At 40.9% G+C, this 21,704-nt stretch overlaps 1 protein-coding gene across 3 annotated transcripts; it reads right to left on the bottom strand.

Moving 5' to 3' along the window:
• Nucleotide 1: 1 nt before the first annotated feature.
• On the bottom strand, nucleotides 2–20,945 carry dctd (dCMP deaminase). 3 transcript variants are annotated; one of them, XM_068591905.1, is made up of 7 exons: nucleotides 20,752–20,945; nucleotides 19,700–19,809; nucleotides 11,323–11,422; nucleotides 10,096–10,231; nucleotides 9,166–9,282; nucleotides 7,942–8,038; nucleotides 2–427 (listed from the first exon to the last, which is right to left on the bottom strand). In XM_068591905.1, the coding sequence occupies exons 1-7, from the start codon at nucleotides 20,797–20,799 to the stop codon at nucleotides 265–267; spliced, it is 771 nt and encodes a 256-aa protein (XP_068448006.1). In that variant the 5' UTR covers nucleotides 20,800–20,945; the 3' UTR covers nucleotides 2–264. The 3 variants fall into 3 exon arrangements, with proteins under 3 accessions (XP_068448006.1, XP_068448008.1, XP_068448007.1); XM_068591907.1 differs by having other exon boundaries at nucleotides 19,700–19,962; nucleotides 20,752–20,867; XM_068591906.1 differs by lacking the exon at nucleotides 2–427 and adding an exon at nucleotides 4,436–5,695.
• Between the last annotated feature and the right edge of the window lie 759 nt (nucleotides 20,946–21,704).

The raw sequence follows: 21,704 nt of genomic DNA on the forward strand, positions 1-21,704 counted from the left end.
CCAGTGGGAAGAAGCTGCTCCTGTGTCTGGTGGTGGTGTGTTTGGATTAACTTTATATCATATCGGGTTGAAGCAGAAGGAATAGTAGAATCTGAATTGAGATCTCGTGCGGCTCAAACGGTTGAAGGTAGAGGTCTTTCAACTCCGATCGTTCTGTTTGTTTCTCTCGTTCTTGCTTGAACTTTGTTTCAACACAGAGATTCAGGATGAGGCAGCGAGGGAGAGCCGTGTTCTTTCCTCAGTTACATCACACCGACGACTCTTTCAGGATCTTCTTTCACTCCGAGTCTGATTCACATGAGATCGTTTACGCAGAAACGTTCTCCCTCTCGTCCTCCCTCTCACGGTTTCTCTGACTGCATTGAGGACAGCAGCGGCCCGGGGCAGAGCGGGGCACTTGTTACAGGATGGTTGCTGGTTTGGATCCCTAAATGAGTAAACCGAGTACAGGAGCACACGTGGTACAGATCACAGCTGATCATGATGTAAGCAGAATTATCAACTGTAGCCTCCCGAGGTATCACATGAAATGGTTCTATATTCAGCTCAATAAAGCACGATACCATTACTGCTATAATACTCTCATTATTCTATTACATCCACGGCTGCTGGTATATTTGGTAGTTGTAACTTTTTCATCACGACTACTACTTATTATATGAATACTTTCTGTCATATGCATTGAATGTGTTGTGACTCTGTTGTTCATTCTGTACATGACATCCATCCTGATACAGGATCCTCTTCCGTTGCGCTCCTCAAGGTTTCTTCCCTTTTTCTCCACATTAAAGTTTTTTGGGGGAGTTTTTCCTGAACCGATGTGATGTCCCGGGACAGAAGATGTTGCATGTGTAAATATTGTAAAGCCCTCTGAGGATCATTTGTGATTTTGGGCTACACAAAATAATTTGAACAAATAAGCTCAACAAGGTAAACATGAACATTTGACGACAGATAGATATGAAAACGTGTTGAACAGTAGGACGATGTTGCAAAATGTGCTTGAATAAATATGGCATTAATGGAACAGCTTGGTGTATGTGCATGAGGGGATAAAATATATTGTATAATATCGGGTTGATATATAATATATATATATATATATATATATATATATCATATATATAATATATATATATGATATATATCATATATATATCATATATATCATATATATATCATATATATCATATATATATATATCATATATATCATATATATATATGATATATATAACTATGACTATAAACTAAACTATGAAGTATTGAGTTATTGCACAGGGACTACTAGTACTAGTACAGAATTCAGAGTACTAGTATAGAGTTCAGAGTACTAGGACAACAAAATGTCTGACAAAGTGCAAAAAGAAGCAGTTAAAGTGCAATGTTCTATATGAATAGCAGTATAAATAACAAATATTATTAAAAAAAAAGATAATTAGTGTAAGTAGTAGAACAATATAGACAGTATAAACATCCATCCATTATCTTAACAGCTTATCCTCATTAGGGTCGCGGGGCGCTGGAGCCGATCCCAGCTGTCAAGGGGTGAATGCAGGGTCCACCCTGGACAAGTCATCAGTCCATCACAGGGCAGACATAGAGACAGACGACCATTCACGCTGACATTCACACCTACGGGCAACTTAGAGTCCAATTAACCGATGCAGCATGTCTCCGGACTGTGGGAGGAAGCCGGAGAACCCGGAGAGAACCCACGCTGCCACGAGGAGAACAGCAAATCTGAACCCCGGCCCGCCCAGGATCCGAACCACAGACCCTTTTGCTGTGAGGCGTCAGTGCTGGCCACTGCACCACCGTGCAGCCCCAGTACAGTATAAACAGTGAATATGAAATGCAAGATATATATATCTATATCTATATCTATAGATATATCAATATATCTATATATCTATATATATATCTCCATATCTATCTATCTATCTATATATATCTCCATATCTATCTATCTATCTATATATATCTCCATATCTATCTATCTATCTATATATATCTCCATATCTATCTATCTATCTATATCTATCTCCATATCTATATCTCTATATATCTCCATATATCTCTATCTATCTATATCTATCTCTATATATCTATATCTATATCTATCTCTATATATATATATATATATATATATATATATATATATATATATATATATATATATATATATATATATATATATATATATATGGTATAAACATACAGCCAGCTCTGCAAAGCTTAATAAATAGTTCTCTGATTGGTTGTTTCTCTAGAACTTGTGTCTGATTCTTTGTCACAGGTGTGAAATAAACTCGTTCTAAAGTGTCTTCTTACTGGTGGTTTGACCCGGTAGCTCAGGTTGATAGACGACTGGTCTGAGGGTCTGATCCTCACAGCTGCAGGAAACATTAGGTTCAACGCCCGAAGCAAAGAAATCAAACATGCTAAAAAAAAAACAGAATGAAATAAGTGAGAGCTAACGGAGTGACAGAAGACATGTGAGGACAGACAAGAAGACGGAGACTGTGTGAGGAGCCAGACAATGTACTTTTAAAGATATCGTCTTTACTCTGAGGGAATGGGATGGACATTTTAATACCCAAACAATTGATCTAGACAATAATCAGAAGATGAATGAATAATGAGCTGAACTTGTTATGGCATACAGAACGATGACCAGAAGGACAACAGAGGAAAACAATATGGAGATACATATCTCTGGATGTTTTACAGTCATCACACGTTGCAGCTGTCATTGTGTCGTTGCTGCTCCTGCTGGGTAAAAAAAGTTTTGACAAGTGATTTTTCTGATGTTCACAAGTTCCTCCCTGGTGAACGTAACCAGAGAGAACAGAAAACTGGCATGACATATAAAAAAAAAGAGAGAAGACAAGTTGCCTGCTAGACAGCGCGACACTGCGGCTGCATTCAGTAACAATACACCATCATCAGGGAGAGGAGTCCTCCTGTTGCTCTCCCTCACGTTTCTTCCTGTTTCCCCTGTCAAAGGGCTTTTACTGTCTTTATTTAGAGAGTTGTTCCTGATCTGATGTGAGGTCCTGGGACAGGGATGTCAAGTGTACAGATCGTAAAGCCCTCTGAGGAGAATCTTGTATTTGTGATTTTGGGCTATACAAAATAAACTGAGTTGAATCCAAAATGTAACTGGAGTGCATTATAGTGTTTTCCTACCAAGGACATTAATGTCATCGTTATTGGACTCAGCAGCTTAATGAGTTCATGAAAAAGGAAACCAACCAACTGTGCATCATCAGCCTGGATGTGAAGACAACAAGACCCACTGCCAGCTTGAATAGAGAGAAGACTGGAGGTCCAGATTAACTGCTTTGCTTGTGCTTTTGTCTGCTGTGGGCTTCTGCATCTACTTCATGTTCTGGAGAGAAAGGTCTAAAGACTTGGGTGCACTTTATTCAGCTGATGAAGACACTCTTTTTGCTCCCCTCGCTCTTCCTCAGTCAGCCCCTGCATCCTGGTGCTTTTCCCCCCTCGGCAGTGCCTCGGCTAATAAAGCATGTGATTCGATTGTACCCGTTCCCCGAGTAGAATCCGCGCTTTGTTTCGTGGCCAAAATCAAAAAGCAGCTCAGGCCAGCGATGCAGAAAGTGCTTCATGTGTAATCAGCCTGGTTTTCAACAGGAGGTCTGAATCTCAAGCTGGTGGCGGCTTCGTTCAGAAATATTTTACTGTCTCTTTACACAAAATGAGCATCCCCCCCCCCCCCCCCCCCAGTGTCAATGCCAGATTTCTGGCTTTCCGCACACTCCACACCCCGAGGCATTTCCACACATGCCCAAACTCTCAGCTCCCCCCACTGCAAACTTTTGTTCAGCGAGCTATGCAAGCATGAAGGAGCAAACAGCAAATAGTTTGTTTCCTGGAAACAAGGAGTCCCTGGAATGTTCAGGCCAGGGAACAAATATAAAGCAACAATGAACAATTTGAGTCCCTTGACTTTCAAATAGTTAAAAACAACCTTTTTAAAAGAGCAAAAGACACTTGATGCTTTACATTTGCCTGCTGTTGAGCAGAGATTACATTGTTGGGGACGTTATAATCTTAAACCACCAGCTTCCACAACTCTTACAACAAACTAGTCTGTTATTATTTCTATTTGTTGCACTCATGTGAAGTAAAGTTTGTCCAGACACCCAAAGATTTACCTTCATAATCACCATTTCATCTCAACCCCTTGAACTGATAAACTAAATGTTTTAAACTGTAGTAGTTATAATCTTTTACACATATACATAAACAACCCACTCGTACTTCCCACTCAATTGCCAATAAACCAATAAATGACAGACTGTCCTCGAACACGTCTACCATGAATAAAAACCTGACGGTCATTCCTGAGACTCATTAGATCCTAAAATGTCTTTACGACTAATGAACACAGTGGACAGCAGCTCGTGTGCTCCAGCAGTTTATTGACTTGCGCCGACAGCGGACATGATGGATGAGAGAAGTGTTTCCTAGTTACTAATGTAGAAAGCACACATGTCCATAATCGACACACATGACCAAATGATGAGTCTTCACACACTCGTAACAGCATGTGGGACCGCAGAACAGCTGAAGGATAAACTGCTTTCTTTATGCTTGGTGTAACAATCAGGGACGACGATCCACAAAATACACGTTTCTAAAAACCTTTTTGGCCCCATGAAGTTAATCTAAAAGAAAATAGTGTTGAACACAATGTACTGCATCATTTAAAAATGAAAGATAATAAACAACAAAATATCACATAAACTTTGTCTCAGCAACTGAACCATCTTCCAGAAAAACATTCATGAAATGGTCATTAAAATCAAAATCATAATCTTTCTAAAGAACATAAAACGACCCATATAACGCGCCCAGAAACACATGCAGTGTGTAGAGACCAGAGGGACAGCGCTAATGTTGGAATAATTGAGCTATTCATAAAGCAGCTCCATAACTCCTTCTAATCTGACAAAGTAGAGGTTTTTTTTGGTCATTGAATAAAAGCAATTATTGCGTTAGCCTTGAAGAAATCGGTCGGAGGTGTGCTGCCATGGGAGCTGCAGTACAGTTAGATGCCCGAAGCAAGAAAAAGTAGAATAGACTCAATTGTAACAGTAGCTACTTTGTGGTTGGATGAATCAAATCACACTGTACATGTGAAAAGGTCAAATTAAATCGTCAAGGTGCCGCTACATTAATCCAGAACCCTTTTTGGAGAGAGAAACAGTAGGTTTTTAGTTTTTCCCCCAAAACACAAAAGATTTGAAAATCAACATTGGAGAATGTGTGTTCAGAGGGCCTGTGTGTGTCTGTGTGTGTCTGAGCCCAAAGGGAGCTCTACAAAGTGTGGAAGCAGCCATTGAAACAACCTGCCACAGCATCCTCAAAAAGGCCAAAGCGCCAAATTAAAGCATCTTCAATATCCAGTTAATCAGAATATAAAAAAAACACACCAAAGTCAAGGTATCCTTCACTTTTCCTTTGGACAAAGCAGGGGGCAAGACGAGATACAGAAAAGAGGCATCAAAGTCCCTTTCAATCTCGTCAGTCTGCCTCCACCTCGGCGCCTCATTCAGCTCCCCAAGGTGAGCCGCTTGCTTTTTCACTTAGTGGCGCTGTTCAGCATTCCAGGGTGGTTAATGGAATTAAAATCAATGACAATCTCAGTCCTCTTGGGCTCGAACTGCCTGCCGAAACACAAAGAACAATTGGTCAGGGACGCGCAGGTATGAGGACACATGGAGAACACAACACGGAGGATGAAAGCCACTTTCTTCCTCGTGTCTTATAAAGTCATACTTTCATCTGTCCCCCAACCTCGGACGCATTCTCTGGAGCTCTGGAGGAATTGTTGACAGAGAACAAGTGTGAATATGTTTGTCTGATGTAAACTACAGGACACCGGACTTGACGGACATACAACCAAAAAAAGTTAAGGTATTATCGTAGAGCGACCGCACACACGCACACACACGGCTATTTTAGGTTTATTTCTTCTTCAAAGACCATGTTGAGCTCGTTTTGGAAAGGTTCTCTCACAAATGAAAATAAACTAATCTGACAAAGGTAAAGCACGAGAAAGATTATGGCACAGCAGCCCACCATCACTGAAGTCATCCGCTCGCCACGGAGGTCTGGACACCTGATGCTCAAGCCATCCACAGTAAAGGCCAAGCTCTTCCTCTTAAGGAACATTAGCATGATCTGTTGAAATGAACCCATCTGTTATTTTAAGCTGCCCTCGTGCTCCATTTGACCAAAACACTCGTCGTCGTCGTCGTCGCCTTAAAGAACGGCCAAATAACAATGAACCTTTCATTCTAAACTGCTGGTACTGCCCCGTCGGTGACGCGCTGCTGTGCCGTTTCTACACATTAAAATCAGCCTCCTGGTTCACGTTAAAGGTCCTTACACTTGACTCCCTCTTGACCGTTGTCTGCTTCCACCACTGCGCCATGTTTTCCTGCGTTTGTGTGCCAGACATGACTAACGCTGTGAGAGACAGAATCGTAGCAGAAGCACTCGGAGCTGTTTCTCAGCTTTAGAGACCGGACCAGTTCTGACCTTTAATTTAATCAACGAGGACCCCTCTGGCAGACCTTGGAGAACTTCAAGCACCCTCGAAACTCAGACGTCACCACCCGCTTGCCGCAGGTCACGACTGCTACTGTTCACCGTGGTGGCGCTTTCAAAGTCAGGAGAGGAGTCAAGCAGGGTTGTGTCAACAGCTCCCATTTCACTCAGCATTTATCCGCCTCGTACTCGAGCAGTGTTGACCCCATGAAGAGCTCCTATCTGGAGTTACCTTATTACCTTGATGTTCTTCACTACACTCTTATTTTTGTCAGAAAGATGGATGACAAACATATTAGTAGTAGTTACATTGGAAGTACACAAATATTGTCATCATCTGAAAGCTCAGCAATAACTGTGTTGAATGTACGAGGGGTTGAATAGAAGTCTTGTGTGTCAGCAGTGGGCCGGTACCGGGCCGTGAGTCCCCGGTACCGGGCCGCACGGACAGAATGAAAACAAGATTTGGAAAGAAGTTTTATTTTGAAAAATACCGGATAAATCCATCTGAGCCTCGTGACACATGTCACAAGGTCACGTATGAGGTCATTTTTACTCCCAGAAATTAAACTTAAATAGACGTTTCACCTCTGGCGGTGCTCTCAATCCTTTTTTTGTCACGAAGACGAAAATGTTCTCATGCCAGAAGAAATGGTCCATGCTGAATTTTTATTGATTTAATTTTGTGACTCCTCCAGCCGTGCTTTTTCAAATAATAGAATTAAAAATTTCCGGTTTCCCACCTCGACGAACAATAAAGTCTTTGTGTTTTTTCTATTGAATCAGAGCACAGCATGTCATTTGCATGAGTTTTGTTTTTCTCTTGAACTGGGAATGTTAGCAGAGGAAGAGGAAGAAGAAGTAAGGTTCAATTCTATTATAAAGGTGTATAGTTTAATTATACTAGAAAGGAATAAGTCTGAGGTTCTGTCCGTCCTTCACATAACTTGTGGGTGTATTGCGAGGGAACAAAGGATGTGATGCAACAAACTTACTGCAATTTGGATACAAAACATGTTTAATCTTATTAAACTATGAATAAACACGCGATCACAGCAGTGGGGGCGGGGCTTAAAGGCTCTCCACACTGAGTCGAGCATGTTGCTGGCAGCAGGCCTTTACAGGCTTATTGCCGTGGAGCTGCTGGTACTCCGGTTGGGGGTGAGCCGCCTGCTGTCTGCAGGTCAGACACCGACTGTGGATAAGTGCCTCCCACTTGAAAACACCCAAACTATCCTTTTAAGAGACGGAAGCAACACCACCTATTGTTTTTTATTCTCCCCAATTTCTTGTTTTTAGCTGGTGGTATTGTCATTATGTTCCTTCCACTCGTTGTGGTATGTGTGAACTTGTTTCTCACCTGTATCCTATGCCTGCCATAGTGAGCAGTCTTCTGGAAGCTTCCATCTCCGGACTGTCATGGTACTTATCAGAATGAAAGATCACATCCTTGATACCTGGACGGAGGGAGAGATTCATTATGAAGAGATGCAGGAGTGCAAAAATAAAAACATCAGTCTTCTTAGCAGAGACCGGCTTCTTCAGCGTCTTTGAGTACTATAAAAAAAAGTGCTATATGAAAGTATTAATATTATTATTACCACCTGGGGAAGTGCATGACAGTTGAACTAGTAATAGAAAACAATGCAGTCGGTTTAACTGCTGTTTTTGTCTCCTTGGTAAACAGATGTGCAACATCTGACCGTCTATCCATCCAATGGTTTGGCTCCGAGAAAAATATTTCAGGTCCTGGATGAATCTAAATAATTCTGGTGACCCTCTCTCAGGACAAACTTTGACAAGGTGCAATGAACATTACAGCCACTAGTAAGGACTTAGAGTAGAGATGGTGAATGAAGCTAACAGTGCAACAATTAATCCAAGCCTGCATGTACAGAACACACTACAGCTGCAGTCAACGCGTTCAAGTTATCCTTTAAAAGGACTGAAGTTAGCTCAGGAGTCCTCTGTTGCATTAACACGTGGTAGTGAAGCAAAAGCAGAAGGAATCACTTCTTTACATTTAGCTCCAGCAACGTCAGTTTGACTTCTGCCTGATGGCGTACACCTTGAAGAACTGAAAAGTTATTAGGTAATAAAAGATATAATGTCTGTGGAAAAACATACATGTTTTAATTCAATGCCATATGCGAGAACCAGGTGATTTATATAAATATGTAATATGAACACATATATATTGTAAAGCCAAAATAGAAACACTCATTTGACTCAACGTTCAAATTCAAAAAAATAAATTTACAAAAAATCAACATTCAAATAACAAGTGGCATATTTTTCTCGACATGCATGTCCAAAATGTCTACAACATGTTTTAATATAAATCATATTCTGATATATGAGGTGTCACACTGTAGCCCAGGGAAACCCACGATAAGCACAAAAGCACAAATAAACATTACTTACCAAAAGCAAGACCCCAAAAATCTTGTACTCTTGTACGCAGTGCGTACAAGATTACAGCTGCTGCTGCCGCTGGAAGTGTGTGTGTGTGTGTGTGTGTGTGTGTGTGTGTGTGTGTGTGTGTGTGTGTGCGTGTGCGTGTGCGTGTGTGTGTAACACTCACCGGCCTGGATGATGAGCTTGGCACACTCGTTGCAGGGGAACAAAGCCACGTACATGGTGCAGCCTTTCACATCAGCGCTGTTCTTGTTCATGATGGCATTCATCTCTGCGTGGCACACTGAGGGACGCAGTGGCGTGAGAGTCAGGACCACATGGGAGTTTTCGTGTTTGGACTTTTAGGTTGCATTGCAATCAAGCCACGAGCAAACATTTGAAGAGACACAGGCATAACACACAGGAGCTGTGTGTTTTCTATGACAGTGTCTCGTTAACGCACCATAAGCATAGAACCAGTTCACATTCATTCATTCATTTACATTTGGTTGAAAATAGTTCCAATGAAAACTTTCCACAGTGAGGCCTCTGGATGGAGGAGTAACCATGACGACACATCTGGAAAGATGCTGCTGTTGACTTTCTTCAATGCATTTTCAGGACAAAATTCCAGTGAACTCCAATGTTTTGGGGTGGAAGTACAAGTCGCAGTCTAAATAATAATTGGTCAATTTAATCAAGAAGGTAATTATGAGTAGGGAAAGATGCAGATTACTTATTTGCACTTGATACCACCTGACATTGAGCTCTAGGGGAGAACGTAAATAGAGAACGATAAGGAAGGATTGAGATTGTCGATCAGTGGAGAAGCGGAGACATTTCTTCATTATTTATCCTCCACCACCCTCTACAGGCTGAAGTTTAGCACTCGACGCATGCAGAGAACTCAGCAGCAGAGTACGGACATCTGATGAGTTACTGTAGCACACACACGCCTTCAGAATTAAATTATGCAAAATTCCAGAAAACATACGATTACTATGTAGTTTCTTTTCATCAACCAAACTTTTGCTTCCAGAAAACAGTAAAGCCCAAATGATTATCCTGAATGAAAGTGAGGATAAAGCAGGCAGTGTGTGTGCACACGCAGTCTCACCGTAAGGGTATTTTGTGTCAAGCCGGTTGTCAGCAGAACGGGACCAGGGGAGCTGGTCATCATCACAGCCATTGGGCATACCATTGTAACCAATGCCAACTATCTTATTGTCCTGGTTCACTATACAAGCACCAACCTGCAGAGAAGGGAGAGAAGGTTCCACAGTTTAGTCTGGCTGGACTTCGTTTGAAAGTCGACCATGAAAATATCTCATCATCGAATGCAACAGTCCGACCTTCAGGAGTATCTCAAACACTAAGGGCCGGGACATGAATGCTATCCCTTTAAATTCTGTGTGCTTTATGAAGGAAATCCATCATGATCTTCTACACATGAACATGCTTAGTCTATTGAAGGGAAGATCTTATTGATATATTGATCTCTTTATTTGAAGATTTAAGTTTACAGCATCTTCTTATTTAGTTGGGGTTTTTTGCATTAATGAGGTTTTAAGAGCTAATGGGCCTCACTAGGCCTCTCCTGTGCTGCATTACTCACCCACTGAATGCAATAAAAACCTCTTCCAGTTATGATGGAAGTGTTATGGGAATCCAGATCAAGATACTATACGGGTGAAGCCCGAACACAACATGGACACGCTTAGCGCACCAAGTGATTCATTTAAATACCTGCATTGAGTTGCTGCCATGTGAAAGGCAATTTGTATTGACAAACAATTGAACAGGTGTGCCTAATAAAGTGGCCTGTGGGTGGGTGAATACATTTCACACAGTATGTAATGGCCAAACACAAAATAGTCCATCATCTGGAAGTGGGAAGAAATATTACACGGATTTCCAAATTGTTTCCAAAATGAAAATCTGAAAAGAATATTCACCCCATTTACTATGAAACCCCTAACAAAGAACTGCAAACTTAAAAAAAGGCCATCCAGCCAATCCATGCCATATTCTCCCCCAAAATTCCAAATTATGGACTATTTTGTTTTAGTCCATTACATAAAATCCCAATGAAATACATTTTAACCTGTTAAGCATGATCCATGACAAAATGTATAGTCCAAGTGAAACGTGAATGATGATGCTATGCCCTGCACGTCTATCAGGTTGACATCTGTGATCATTTAAACAATCAAACACTTTTTTTGTTTTATGTATTAGATACGCCTTTGTCAAGTATCTAATTGCTACAGTCTTTTAACTAACCACACACACACACACGCACACGCACACGCACGCACACACACACACACACACACACACACACCTGTGAGCTTGGGTCCTTGCTCCTTTGGGCTGAGAGAAAGGCTACAGCCATGAAGTATTCCGGCCATTCCAGGTAGTCTTCCCTCTTCCTCGTTGTATCGCTACAGAAAAACACAAAGACAGAGTCAATTTTCCCTCTGAAGTCAAAGCTGCTTTACAAGTTTGGCAACCTTTAACGCTTTCCATTTACCGAAGTCACAGATAGTTTTAGAGAGGTTTCTTCTGTGAACATACAGTCAGGTTCACATGTGTGAAGGCCACTTATGTTACAAGTTGTGTCTACACTATATACTGGTAATGATTTGCAACTAGATTACCATAAAAACACACATTTGGACCTTTGAAGGCAGATTTCACAGAAGATCTTTTGACAGTGAGCCACTCCTTGGTTTCCAAGAAGGAGTTTTAGGGTCCTAAGAGACTCGCTGCAAGGTGGGAGGTGCAAACTCTGGCCAAAAGAGAAAGAGCAGCAGCGGGCCCGAGCCAGCGGGCCCGAGCCAGCGGGCCCAAGCCAGCGGGCCCAAGACAGCGGGCCACTAGAGAGCCAGTAATCAGTGAGGTGCCACCACTAGAGGGGCCAGTACTTTGTGGGTGCATCCCAAGTCTTTAAATTGTCGTTTCCTCGCTCCTAGATTAAACTGGAAGTGGTTCTGCACCGCCATATTGCCGGCCGTACCGGCTGTTAATCTGCTGAGAGGAGCGAGGAGGGAAATCGGAGGCGCCATGATCAAGGAGCCACGAGCACAGGAAGTGTTTTAACGCTGGACACGCCCCCTCAATGTTCATCAGTCATTTGATTGGACGCTGCAATTGAGCGGGCTGAGCGTTGGAGACCAGAGTTAAGACGATCACACAGATTAAACTCAAGTTATACTTTTGATTTGTTTTCTTATTCACCGTCTGGTTAAAACACTTTGTACAACATGTATGGTCCTTTCATTCAGTCACGTAAGTTTATTTTTATTTAAGTTTAACCTGAAACATTGAGCCTAAAATATATTTTTGTGTTGGAGAGAAAACATAATAATATTGTGGGTTATTCTATAATAATGCAAATAATAAATAAAGACACATTCCTCCAGTGTAAATCGATCTTGCGTGTATAAGCAGGACCCATGACACAGTGTAAATACCACACACTGTTTATAAATACTCACTACAGTTCATTTAACAGGTAACAGACTACAGAGAACAGGTCTTCACTCTGACAGGGATGATAACTGTCTATCAGTAGTAGAAGTGTAACACTAACTAGAAAATTTCGCAAGAAATTTTGAAAGTGTGGCTACTACTGCCGTAAGACGTCGCAATATATAGCTTTTGTTTCTGACGCCCGTCTCTCCTCCAAAGCACTTGAGTTGGTTTGTGTGTTAAACTGATTGGCTGATATGAAGCACCTGTGTGCTGCCGTCGTCATGGTGACCAAGTGAGCGCCAGCAGACTGATTAGAGGCAGACTGGACTGTGGACTTAAGGAAATAAACTACTGAACGTCCTGAACACACACAAACGTATATGAAATATCATATGACCTTATTAATGATCACAGTGTTGACAACTACACAATATAAAACACACGTAAACGTCTTTGTGTGTGTATGTATGTGTGTCTGTGTATGTGTGTCTGTGTGTGTGAGACAAACAGACAGAGAGACAGAAGTCATCTGTGTTGTGTGTGTGTGTGTATGTGTTTGTTTGTTTGTTTGTTTGTGTGTGTGTATGTGTTTGTTTGTTTGTGTGTGTGTATGTGTGTATGTGTGTCTGTGTGTGTGTGAGACAAACAGACAGAGAGACAGAAGTCATCTGTGTTGTGTGTGCGTGTGTAAGTGTCTGTGTGTCTGTTAAACTGCCCTAACGAGAACACCTGTGGGTCGCTAGAGCAAAGGTTGCCATGGTGATGACTTCAAAGGGACTTCCTTACGCTGAGCTTAATAGACCTAAATACTGTGGAACTCCTTTCAAACTATTTTAAAAAAATGGTACTTTAAAAGCCACTATTGCTTCGATATCGCATATTGAGCGTTAGGAAGACCTGATGAACAGATACTGTGACTGGCGAGTTTGTACGATAAAACATGTGTCTGTACGGGCGATTTACAAATCAGGTACGAGCTTCAGGGGAGACGTGGCTTTGGAGGGAGATTTAACATGGCGGCGGATGGCAGAGCGAGGTGGACTTGCTCTCACATTCAGTCCGATTTCAAGACGTCTGAGTCTGTTGGATTCCTATCGACCGCAGTTTATGACAGAAGACAAGATTTCCAACGTTTCTATCCAACAATGGTGTATGAAGAGTGAACATTGTGCGAGTAAAGACAAAATACGTTTTATTTTTTTAGCAGTTTCTGTCGCTTCTTCTCACTCTGTTAATTGGTGCGCCACCCTCTACGAACATTTCGTGAAATTTTTTTGACAGTTTTTGACGTTTTTTGCATTTTTCGGGAAAACGGCCGGGCGAATCTCTTAGAAAAGTCATACCTCACGATTCCCGCGCAAACCGCACGTTTCGATGTATTTTTTACGCATGTGCTGGCAACGCTCTGGGAGGAGTAGTGGTTTGACTATAAGAAGAATAATAATAACTAGAAATTGCATTTCCTGTGGAAAATGCGTTGGAATGCAAAAAGCTGAAGCATAAAGCTGAACTAGAAAATTTCGCAAGAAATTTTGAAAGTGTGGCTACTACTGCCGTAAGACGTCGCAATATATAGCTTTTGTTTATGACGCCCGTCTCTCCTCCAAAGCACTTGAGTTGGTTTGTGTGTTAAACTGATTGGCTGATATGAAGCACCTGTGTGCTGCCGTCGTCATGGTGACCAAGTGAGCGCCAGCAGACTGATTAGAGGCAGACTGGACTGTGGACTTAAGGAAATAAACTACTGAACGTCCTGAACACACACAAACGTATATGAAATATCATATGACCTTATTAATGATCACAGTGTTGACAACTACACAATATAAAACACACGTAAACGTCTTTGTGTGTGTATGTATGTGTGTCTGTGTATGTGTGTCTGTGTGTGTGAGACAAACAGACAGAGAGACAGAAGTCATCTGTGTTGTGTGTGTATGTGTTTGTTTGTGTGTGTGTATGTGTTTGTTTGTTTGTTTGTTTGTTTGTTTGTTTGTATGTGTGTCTGTGCGTCTGTGTGTGTGAGACAAACAGACAGAGAGACAGAAGTCATCTGTGTTGTGTGTGCGTGTGTAAGTGTCTGTGTGTCTGTTAAACTGCCCTAACGAGAACACCTGTGGGTCGTTAGATCAAAGGTTGCCATGGTGATGACTTCAAAGGGACTTCCTTACGCTGAGCTTAATAGACCTAAATACTGTGGAACTCCTTTCAAACTATTTTAAAAAAATGGTACTTTAAAAGCCACTATTGCTTCGATATCGCATATTGAGCGTTAGGAAGACCTGATGAACAGATACTGTGACTGGCGAGTCTGTACGATAAAACATGTGTCTGTACGGGCGATTTACAAAATCAGGTACGAGCTTCAGGGGAGACGTGGCTTTGGAGGGAGATTTAACATGGCGGCGGATGGCAGAGCGAGGTGGACTTGCTCTCACATTCAGTCTGATTTCAAGACGTCTGAGTCTGTTGGATTCCTATCGACCGCAGTTTATGACAGAAGACAAGATTTCCAACGTTTCTATCCAACAATGGTGTATGAAGAGTGAACATTGTGCGAGTAAAGACAAAATACGTTTTATTTTTTTAGCAGTTTCTGTCGCTTCTTCTCACTCTGTTAATTGGTGCGCCACCCTCTACGAACGTTTCGTGAAATTTTTTTGACAGTTTTTGACGTTTTTTGCATTTTTCGGGAAAACGGCCGGGCGAATCTCTTAGAAAAGTCATACCTCACGATTCCCGCGCAAACTGCACGTTTCGATGTATTTTTTACGCATGTGCTGGCAACGCTCTGGGAGGAGTAGTGGTTTGACTATAAGAAGAATAATAATAACTAGAAAATTTCGCAAGAAATTTTGAAAGTGTGGCTACTACTGCCGTAAGACGTCGCAATATATAGCTTTTGTTTATGACGCCCGTCTCTCCTCCAAAGCACTTGAGTTGGTTTGTGTGTTAAACTGATTGGCTGATATGAAGCACCTGTGTGCTGCCGTCGTCATGGTGACCAAGTGAGCGCCAGCAGACTGATTAGAGGCAGACTGGACTGTGGACTTAAGGAAATAAACTACTGAACGTCCTGAACACACACAAACGTATATGAAATATCATATGACCTTATTAATGATCACAGTGTTGACAACTACACAATATAAAACACACGTAAACGTCTTTGTGTGTGTATGTATGTGTGTCTGTGTATGTGTGTCTGTGTGTGTGAGACAAACAGACAGAGAGACAGAAGTCATCTGTGTTGTGTGTGTGTGTGTATGTGTTTGTTTGTTTGTGTGTGTGTATGTGTTTGTTTGTTTGTGTGTGTGTGTATGTGTGTATGTGTGTCTGTGTGTGTGAGACAAACAGACACAGAGACAGAAGTCATCTGTGTTGTGTGTGCGTGTGTAAGTGTCTGTGTGTCTGTTAAACTGCCCTAACGAGAACACCTGTGGGTCGCTAGAGCAAAGGTTGCCATGGTGATGACTTCAAAGGGACTTCCTTACGCTGAGCTTAATAGACCTAAATACTGTGGAACTCCTTTCAAACTATTTAAAAAAAATGGTACTTTAAAAGCCACTATTGCTTCGATATCGCATATTGAGCGTTAGGAAGACCTGATGAACAGATACTGTGACTGGCGAGTCTGTACGATAAAACATGTGTCTGTACGGGCGATTTACAAATCAGGTACGAGCTTCAGGGGAGACGTGGCTTTGGAGGGAGATTTAACATGGCGGCGGATGGCAGAGCGAGGTGGACTTGCTCTCACATTCAGTCCGATTTCAAGACGTCTGAGTCTGTTGGATTCCTATCGACCGCAGTTTATGACAGAAGACAAGATTTCCAACGTTTCTATCCAACAATGGTGTATGAAGAGTGAACATTGTGGGAGTAAAGACAAAATACGTTTTATTTTTTTAGCAGTTTCTGTCGCTTCTTCTCACTCTGTTAATTGGTGCGCCACCCTCTACGAACATTTCGTGAAATTTTTTTGACAGTTTTTGACGTTTTTTGCATTTTTCGGGAAAACGGCCGGGCGAATCTCTTAGAAAAGTCATACCTCACGATTCCCGCGCAAACCGCACGTTTCGATGTATTTTTTACGCATGTGCTGGCAACGCTCTGGGAGGAGTAGTGGTTTGACTATAAGAAGAATAATAATAATAAGCCCGCAGGAGAACATGAAGTGTGCTTCCAGCATGGGGTCTATGACCCCATGCGGCTGAAGCCACACTTAATAAGCCCGCAGGAGAACATGAAGTGTGCTTGCAGCATGGGGTCTATGACCCCATGCGGCTGAAGCCACACTTAAATATTTGAAAGAAATTGCTGAATGTAGCTGAAAATAGTGAAATAAAGTTGAATAAAGCTTAAAAAAAGCTTAAAGCTGAATATATATGAAAACAGCTGAATGTATATGAAAATACTGGAATATTTATCAAAACAGGTGAATATATATGAAAATAGTGGAATATATATGAACATGTAAAGAAAACTACCTGATGAAAAGTGTTGAAGCCCAAAAGCATTAAACTGAACTGTTGAAAATCCTTGTTGTTTAAATGTATAATTGGAAAAGGTGAAAGGAAAACTGCATCATCTAAACACTGAACATAGTGAAATATTGTTGAATAAAGCTTAAAAAAGCTTTAAAAAAGCTGAATATATTTGAAAATAACAAAACAACTGAATAAAACACCTGAATATGTATGAAAATAGTGGAATATATATGAACATGTAAAGAAAACTACCTGATGAAAAGTGTTGAAGCCCAAAAGCATTAAACTGAACTGTTGAAAATCCTTCTTGTTTAAATGTATAATTGGAAAAGTTGAAAGGAAAAGTGCATCATCTAAATACTGAACATAGTGAAATATTGTTGAATAAAGCTTAAAAAAGCTGAATATATTTGAAAATAACAAAACAACTGAATATATATAAAAATAGTGGAATATATATGAACATGTAAAGAAAACTAACTGATGAAAAGTGTTGAAGCCCAAAAGCATTAAACTGAACTGTTGAAAATCCTTCTTGTTTAAATGTATAATTGGAAAAGTTGAAAGGAAAAGTGCATCATCTAAACACTGAACATAGTAAAATATTGTTGAATAAAGCTTAAAAAAGCTGAATATATTTGAAAATAACAAAACAGCTGAATAGATATGAAAATAGTGGAATATATATATGAACAGATAGAGAAAGGGAGGGAGGGAGACAGAGAGAGAAGTCCTGTGTGTGTGTGCGTGTGTAAGTGTCTGTGTGTCTGTTGAACTGCCCTCATGTCAGAGGTTGCCATGGTGATGAATTCAAATATCGGCAGTTACAATTACTAACTGCCGATGATTATATGGAGTCAATGCTGGGAAACACCTATCCAAAAATCACCCAAAAAACATACTTAAAAAGCCCCAATTGCTTAGATATCGCATATGAAGCGTTAGGAAGACTTGATGAACAGATACTGTGACTGGCGAGTCTGTATGATAAAACATGTGTCTGTACGGGCGATTTACAAATCAGGTACGAGCTTCAGGGGAGACGTGGCTTTGGAGGGAGATTTAACATTGAAGCGGATGGCAGAGCGAGGTGGACTTGCTCTCACATTCAGTCCGATTACGAGACGTCTGAATGTGTTGGATTCCTATCGACCGCAGTTTATGACAGAAGACAAGATTTCCAACGTTTTGAGCTATAAATTATGCCCAAAGAGTACACGGTACGGAGTTTACGGCAAATTTAAAAAAAAAAAATCTTCAAGATCTGACGTGGGTCTGCCCTCTAAGTATGACATCACGTGCACTGAGCTCCGCAACACACACTCATGCAAAAGAGAGAAAAGGCGGCAAAAAAACATAAAACTAAAACGCTGACAATTATGACAGTATAAAATATATCAATAAGTGGAGATATGCGGTAATAGCTGAAAGTTTTGGCAACATTTTAAACTTGGAATGGTGTCTCTAGCTGAAAGCATGGCAGAGCCTTAGGCTTTTGGAGCTGAAGAAGTTTCAGCGGATTTTAAAACGTTTTTCATTGGAAACCATTCATTTTTATTTTTATAAAAAGTTTAATAATTTAAATATTTGAAAAAATATGAAAAATGTAAAAGCGTAGAATAATAGCTGAACGTTTTGTCAACATTTGAAATTTGAAATTGTGTCTCTAGCTGAACGTATGAAGAACCTGCAAACGTTTGAAGTTGAAGATGATTTGAAGATTTCCCCATTGGGTCCCATTTTAAAAAAAATCATAAAAAGTTTAATAATTTAAAAATTTGAAAAGTCTGAAATTTGAAAAGGAAGTTGCACACGTGTGCTTAAGAAGCTGAATATTTGAATAATTGAACTTTTTTCTGTAGCTGAAAATATGAAGGAGCTGAAGAGGTCCAAAATACGTACGGAAGAAATAGAATAATAAGTTTTTTAAAGATTCGAAGAACAATAGTTGGAATGCTCGAAGCATTCCAACTAAATAGTTGGAATGCTCGAAGCATTCCAACTAATAAGCCCGCAGGAGAACATGAAGTGTGCTTGCAGCATGGGGTCTATGACCCCATGCGGCTGAAGCCACACTTAATAAATCATCTGCAAACATTATACAATCATTTTTAAGCCAACATTTTAAGCGGATTTTTATTTAAACGTTCGCTCAAACTGTCCGCAGGAGAAAACAACTCTGTTCCGACGATCATGTTTATTGACACAAACTCCGTCAGCTGTTAACGCGACTGACCAGCTGATCACAGCTGCGATCAGGAACCGACGTCGCTTCACGTGACGCTTCAGGAGGTAAGGACGTCTCCTCGTGTCCTCTCTCCTCGCATGGTTTCCTTGAGTCTCTCAATGCATCCCTGGTGGGAGGGACTAGACGCAAGGAAAGGACGCAAGTGAGAGAAACAGGGATGCAATTTAGTGACGTGGGATAAACCCAGAGAGGTGCCGCCACTAGAGGGGAAGTAGTTTCGGGTCAGCGGGGAACCCACCTGGTTGGACGGAGGTTAAATAGTTAAAGTATTTCATCATGTCAGATGTTCCTAATTCATTTCAACACGATCTATGCGTTCAAAGTGCTGGGAGCTGCTGACAAACTAACACACTGAGGGAAACACGCGTGAAACTCTGACCGGTGTGGAAAGACACGACACCACTTGCCGCCAGCCTCTGTCCGTCTGATAGCTTCTCGTTACCGGGAACTTGACTTTCTCGCGGTGGTTGATGTGCTTCTCAAGACAAGAACGTGGTTGTAGTTACCCATCTGGCGTTGGCCGCTGGACCTCTTCCATCGTCCTCAGATATGGGTCTTGTTGTCGCTGCGTTTCTCTCGACGTGTGTGCTGTTAAATGTTCGCTGAACGTCACAGTCTGCGGCGATAGAAACTACGTCACATTGCGTCGACACGAAATAGGAAGCAATCTCCCGCGCTGTTCTGTTCAGCTCTTTTGCCCCGAGCTTTGCCTTTCAGGGGGAACTCCGACTCCTTTTGCAAGGATCACGCGAAAGAGTCCAGTTCTAAACTGGAATAAACAGTTAAGGTATAAACATGAGCACAAAAACTTAACGTGTGCAAGTCGTAGAGTACAATATGTAAGAGAGTAGTGAATAGGTCCAAACCACACAGTCCATCGTTCACCTGCCTGGCGCTTCTGTTTGGGGAGAAAATCCCAATGTCTATGGCATCCTTCTGATCTATTTTTAATACAACTATTAACATAATTATGAAATATATATGTAAATTAGTTATCCTATTTTTTTAATCAAAGTTACAAATGTTGATCAAATGATTTAAGAATTTGACAAAAACTGAGTGAAATTGTACTTTATTGACAAGTCAACTAACTAAAAAAAGTCACTTTATTGTAGTAGTGGGTGCAAGCTTCTATAAACTAAAGATCTACATAAGACCCACAGCTGCAGCTATCAGACCGTCTCGCTGTTGATCATAGCAGTACACAGCCAACATGTATTAATTAAGTAAACTGATGACACATTTATGATGTGTGCATAAAGTTCCTCAGTTTAAAGGTCAAGGTTTATCATGCTCATTGTTGCCAGGTTCATACTTGCATTTAATGTTTATATTAGAACATGTTTACATGCTTTGATGTTCAAAGAACAAATCATTTTCCTCATATTGTCTGTCTGAATGTGAATGTATTCACTATGTCTGAACTCTCTGTCTGAACTCAGGCTAGTGCTAAAGGGAAGGGTTGTCACTCAGCACTAGCAGCAGAGCTAGCTACGTCTTCAATTATTATTTGAAACAACCAAACTTTCATCCACTGCTAGGTGCTAACATACTTTACCCGCTCCGCAGACTGCTTCGGACTAATATGGTCGTGATTGTGGTTCATGATGCGTTTGAGGGTCTGCGTCGGTCTGGTGTTCCCCACAGCATGTTTACCGACCAGCACTCGATTCTAGTTGGTCGTGGTAATGCACCAGTACGCTGTTTGCTAGGACTTGAACGCCATTTGACTCTCTTTGTATTCCTTTAAAGACTAATTTTACAAATGTGGCTAACGGCACGTATGCTATGCAAAGTCGCACGCTTCCTAGCTTACAGTCAAACAAGCAGAAAGTCTGAATTGGCCTTTAGCTGGACTTCAGTCTGCTGCAACCTAGTTTTGAATGTTGGAATGCACTGAATGCTTGTTAATATTTTATATATTTATTAAAGATACATATAGTTACATGAATACATTATTTTAATGAAGTCATGAAGTTTGTAATCTTGTCTTGCCTTCACTGTACCACTAGGTGGCAGCAGATCACCTCTTTGTCACGGGCAGAACTACTGAACACGAAAGTTAAAAACAGTAAATGAGTGAAACCAGCAGGAGATGCCTCAGAGAAAACAGTCAGTCATGACCTGACTGATACAAATGTGAATTTGTCCAGTGATGGATTATGACAAAATAACTTGTAAGAAATGTTCTATTAAATTAGATTACCTCTTTGATAATACTGGCTACAACCTACAGTATTCAGACTTATAGTAAGCTACTTCCGGCTTCCACCTTCTTACTAACAGTTTTTTTCTAATTTTGTTGAAAAAAGAAAAATCACAAAATGTACAAATTGCTTGGAAAGTGGGAGGAGTGCTAAGACATAAAAAGGATTGTTGTGGTTTTCATTTCAAAAAATGATCAGGGCCAGGGGAGGACAAAAATACATTATTGAAGAACATTCTACCACTATGAACTCTAAAAAGCCTTCGGATTCAATAGAAGCCATTCCAATATGGAACAAGCAAGAT

Source organism: Clinocottus analis, unplaced genomic scaffold, assembly GCF_023055335.1.
Source record: "Clinocottus analis isolate CAN_PGR_092001 unplaced genomic scaffold, fCliAna1.0.p SCAF_26, whole genome shotgun sequence".
In the NCBI taxonomy this organism is placed as follows: Eukaryota; Metazoa; Chordata; class Actinopteri; order Perciformes; family Cottidae; genus Clinocottus; species Clinocottus analis.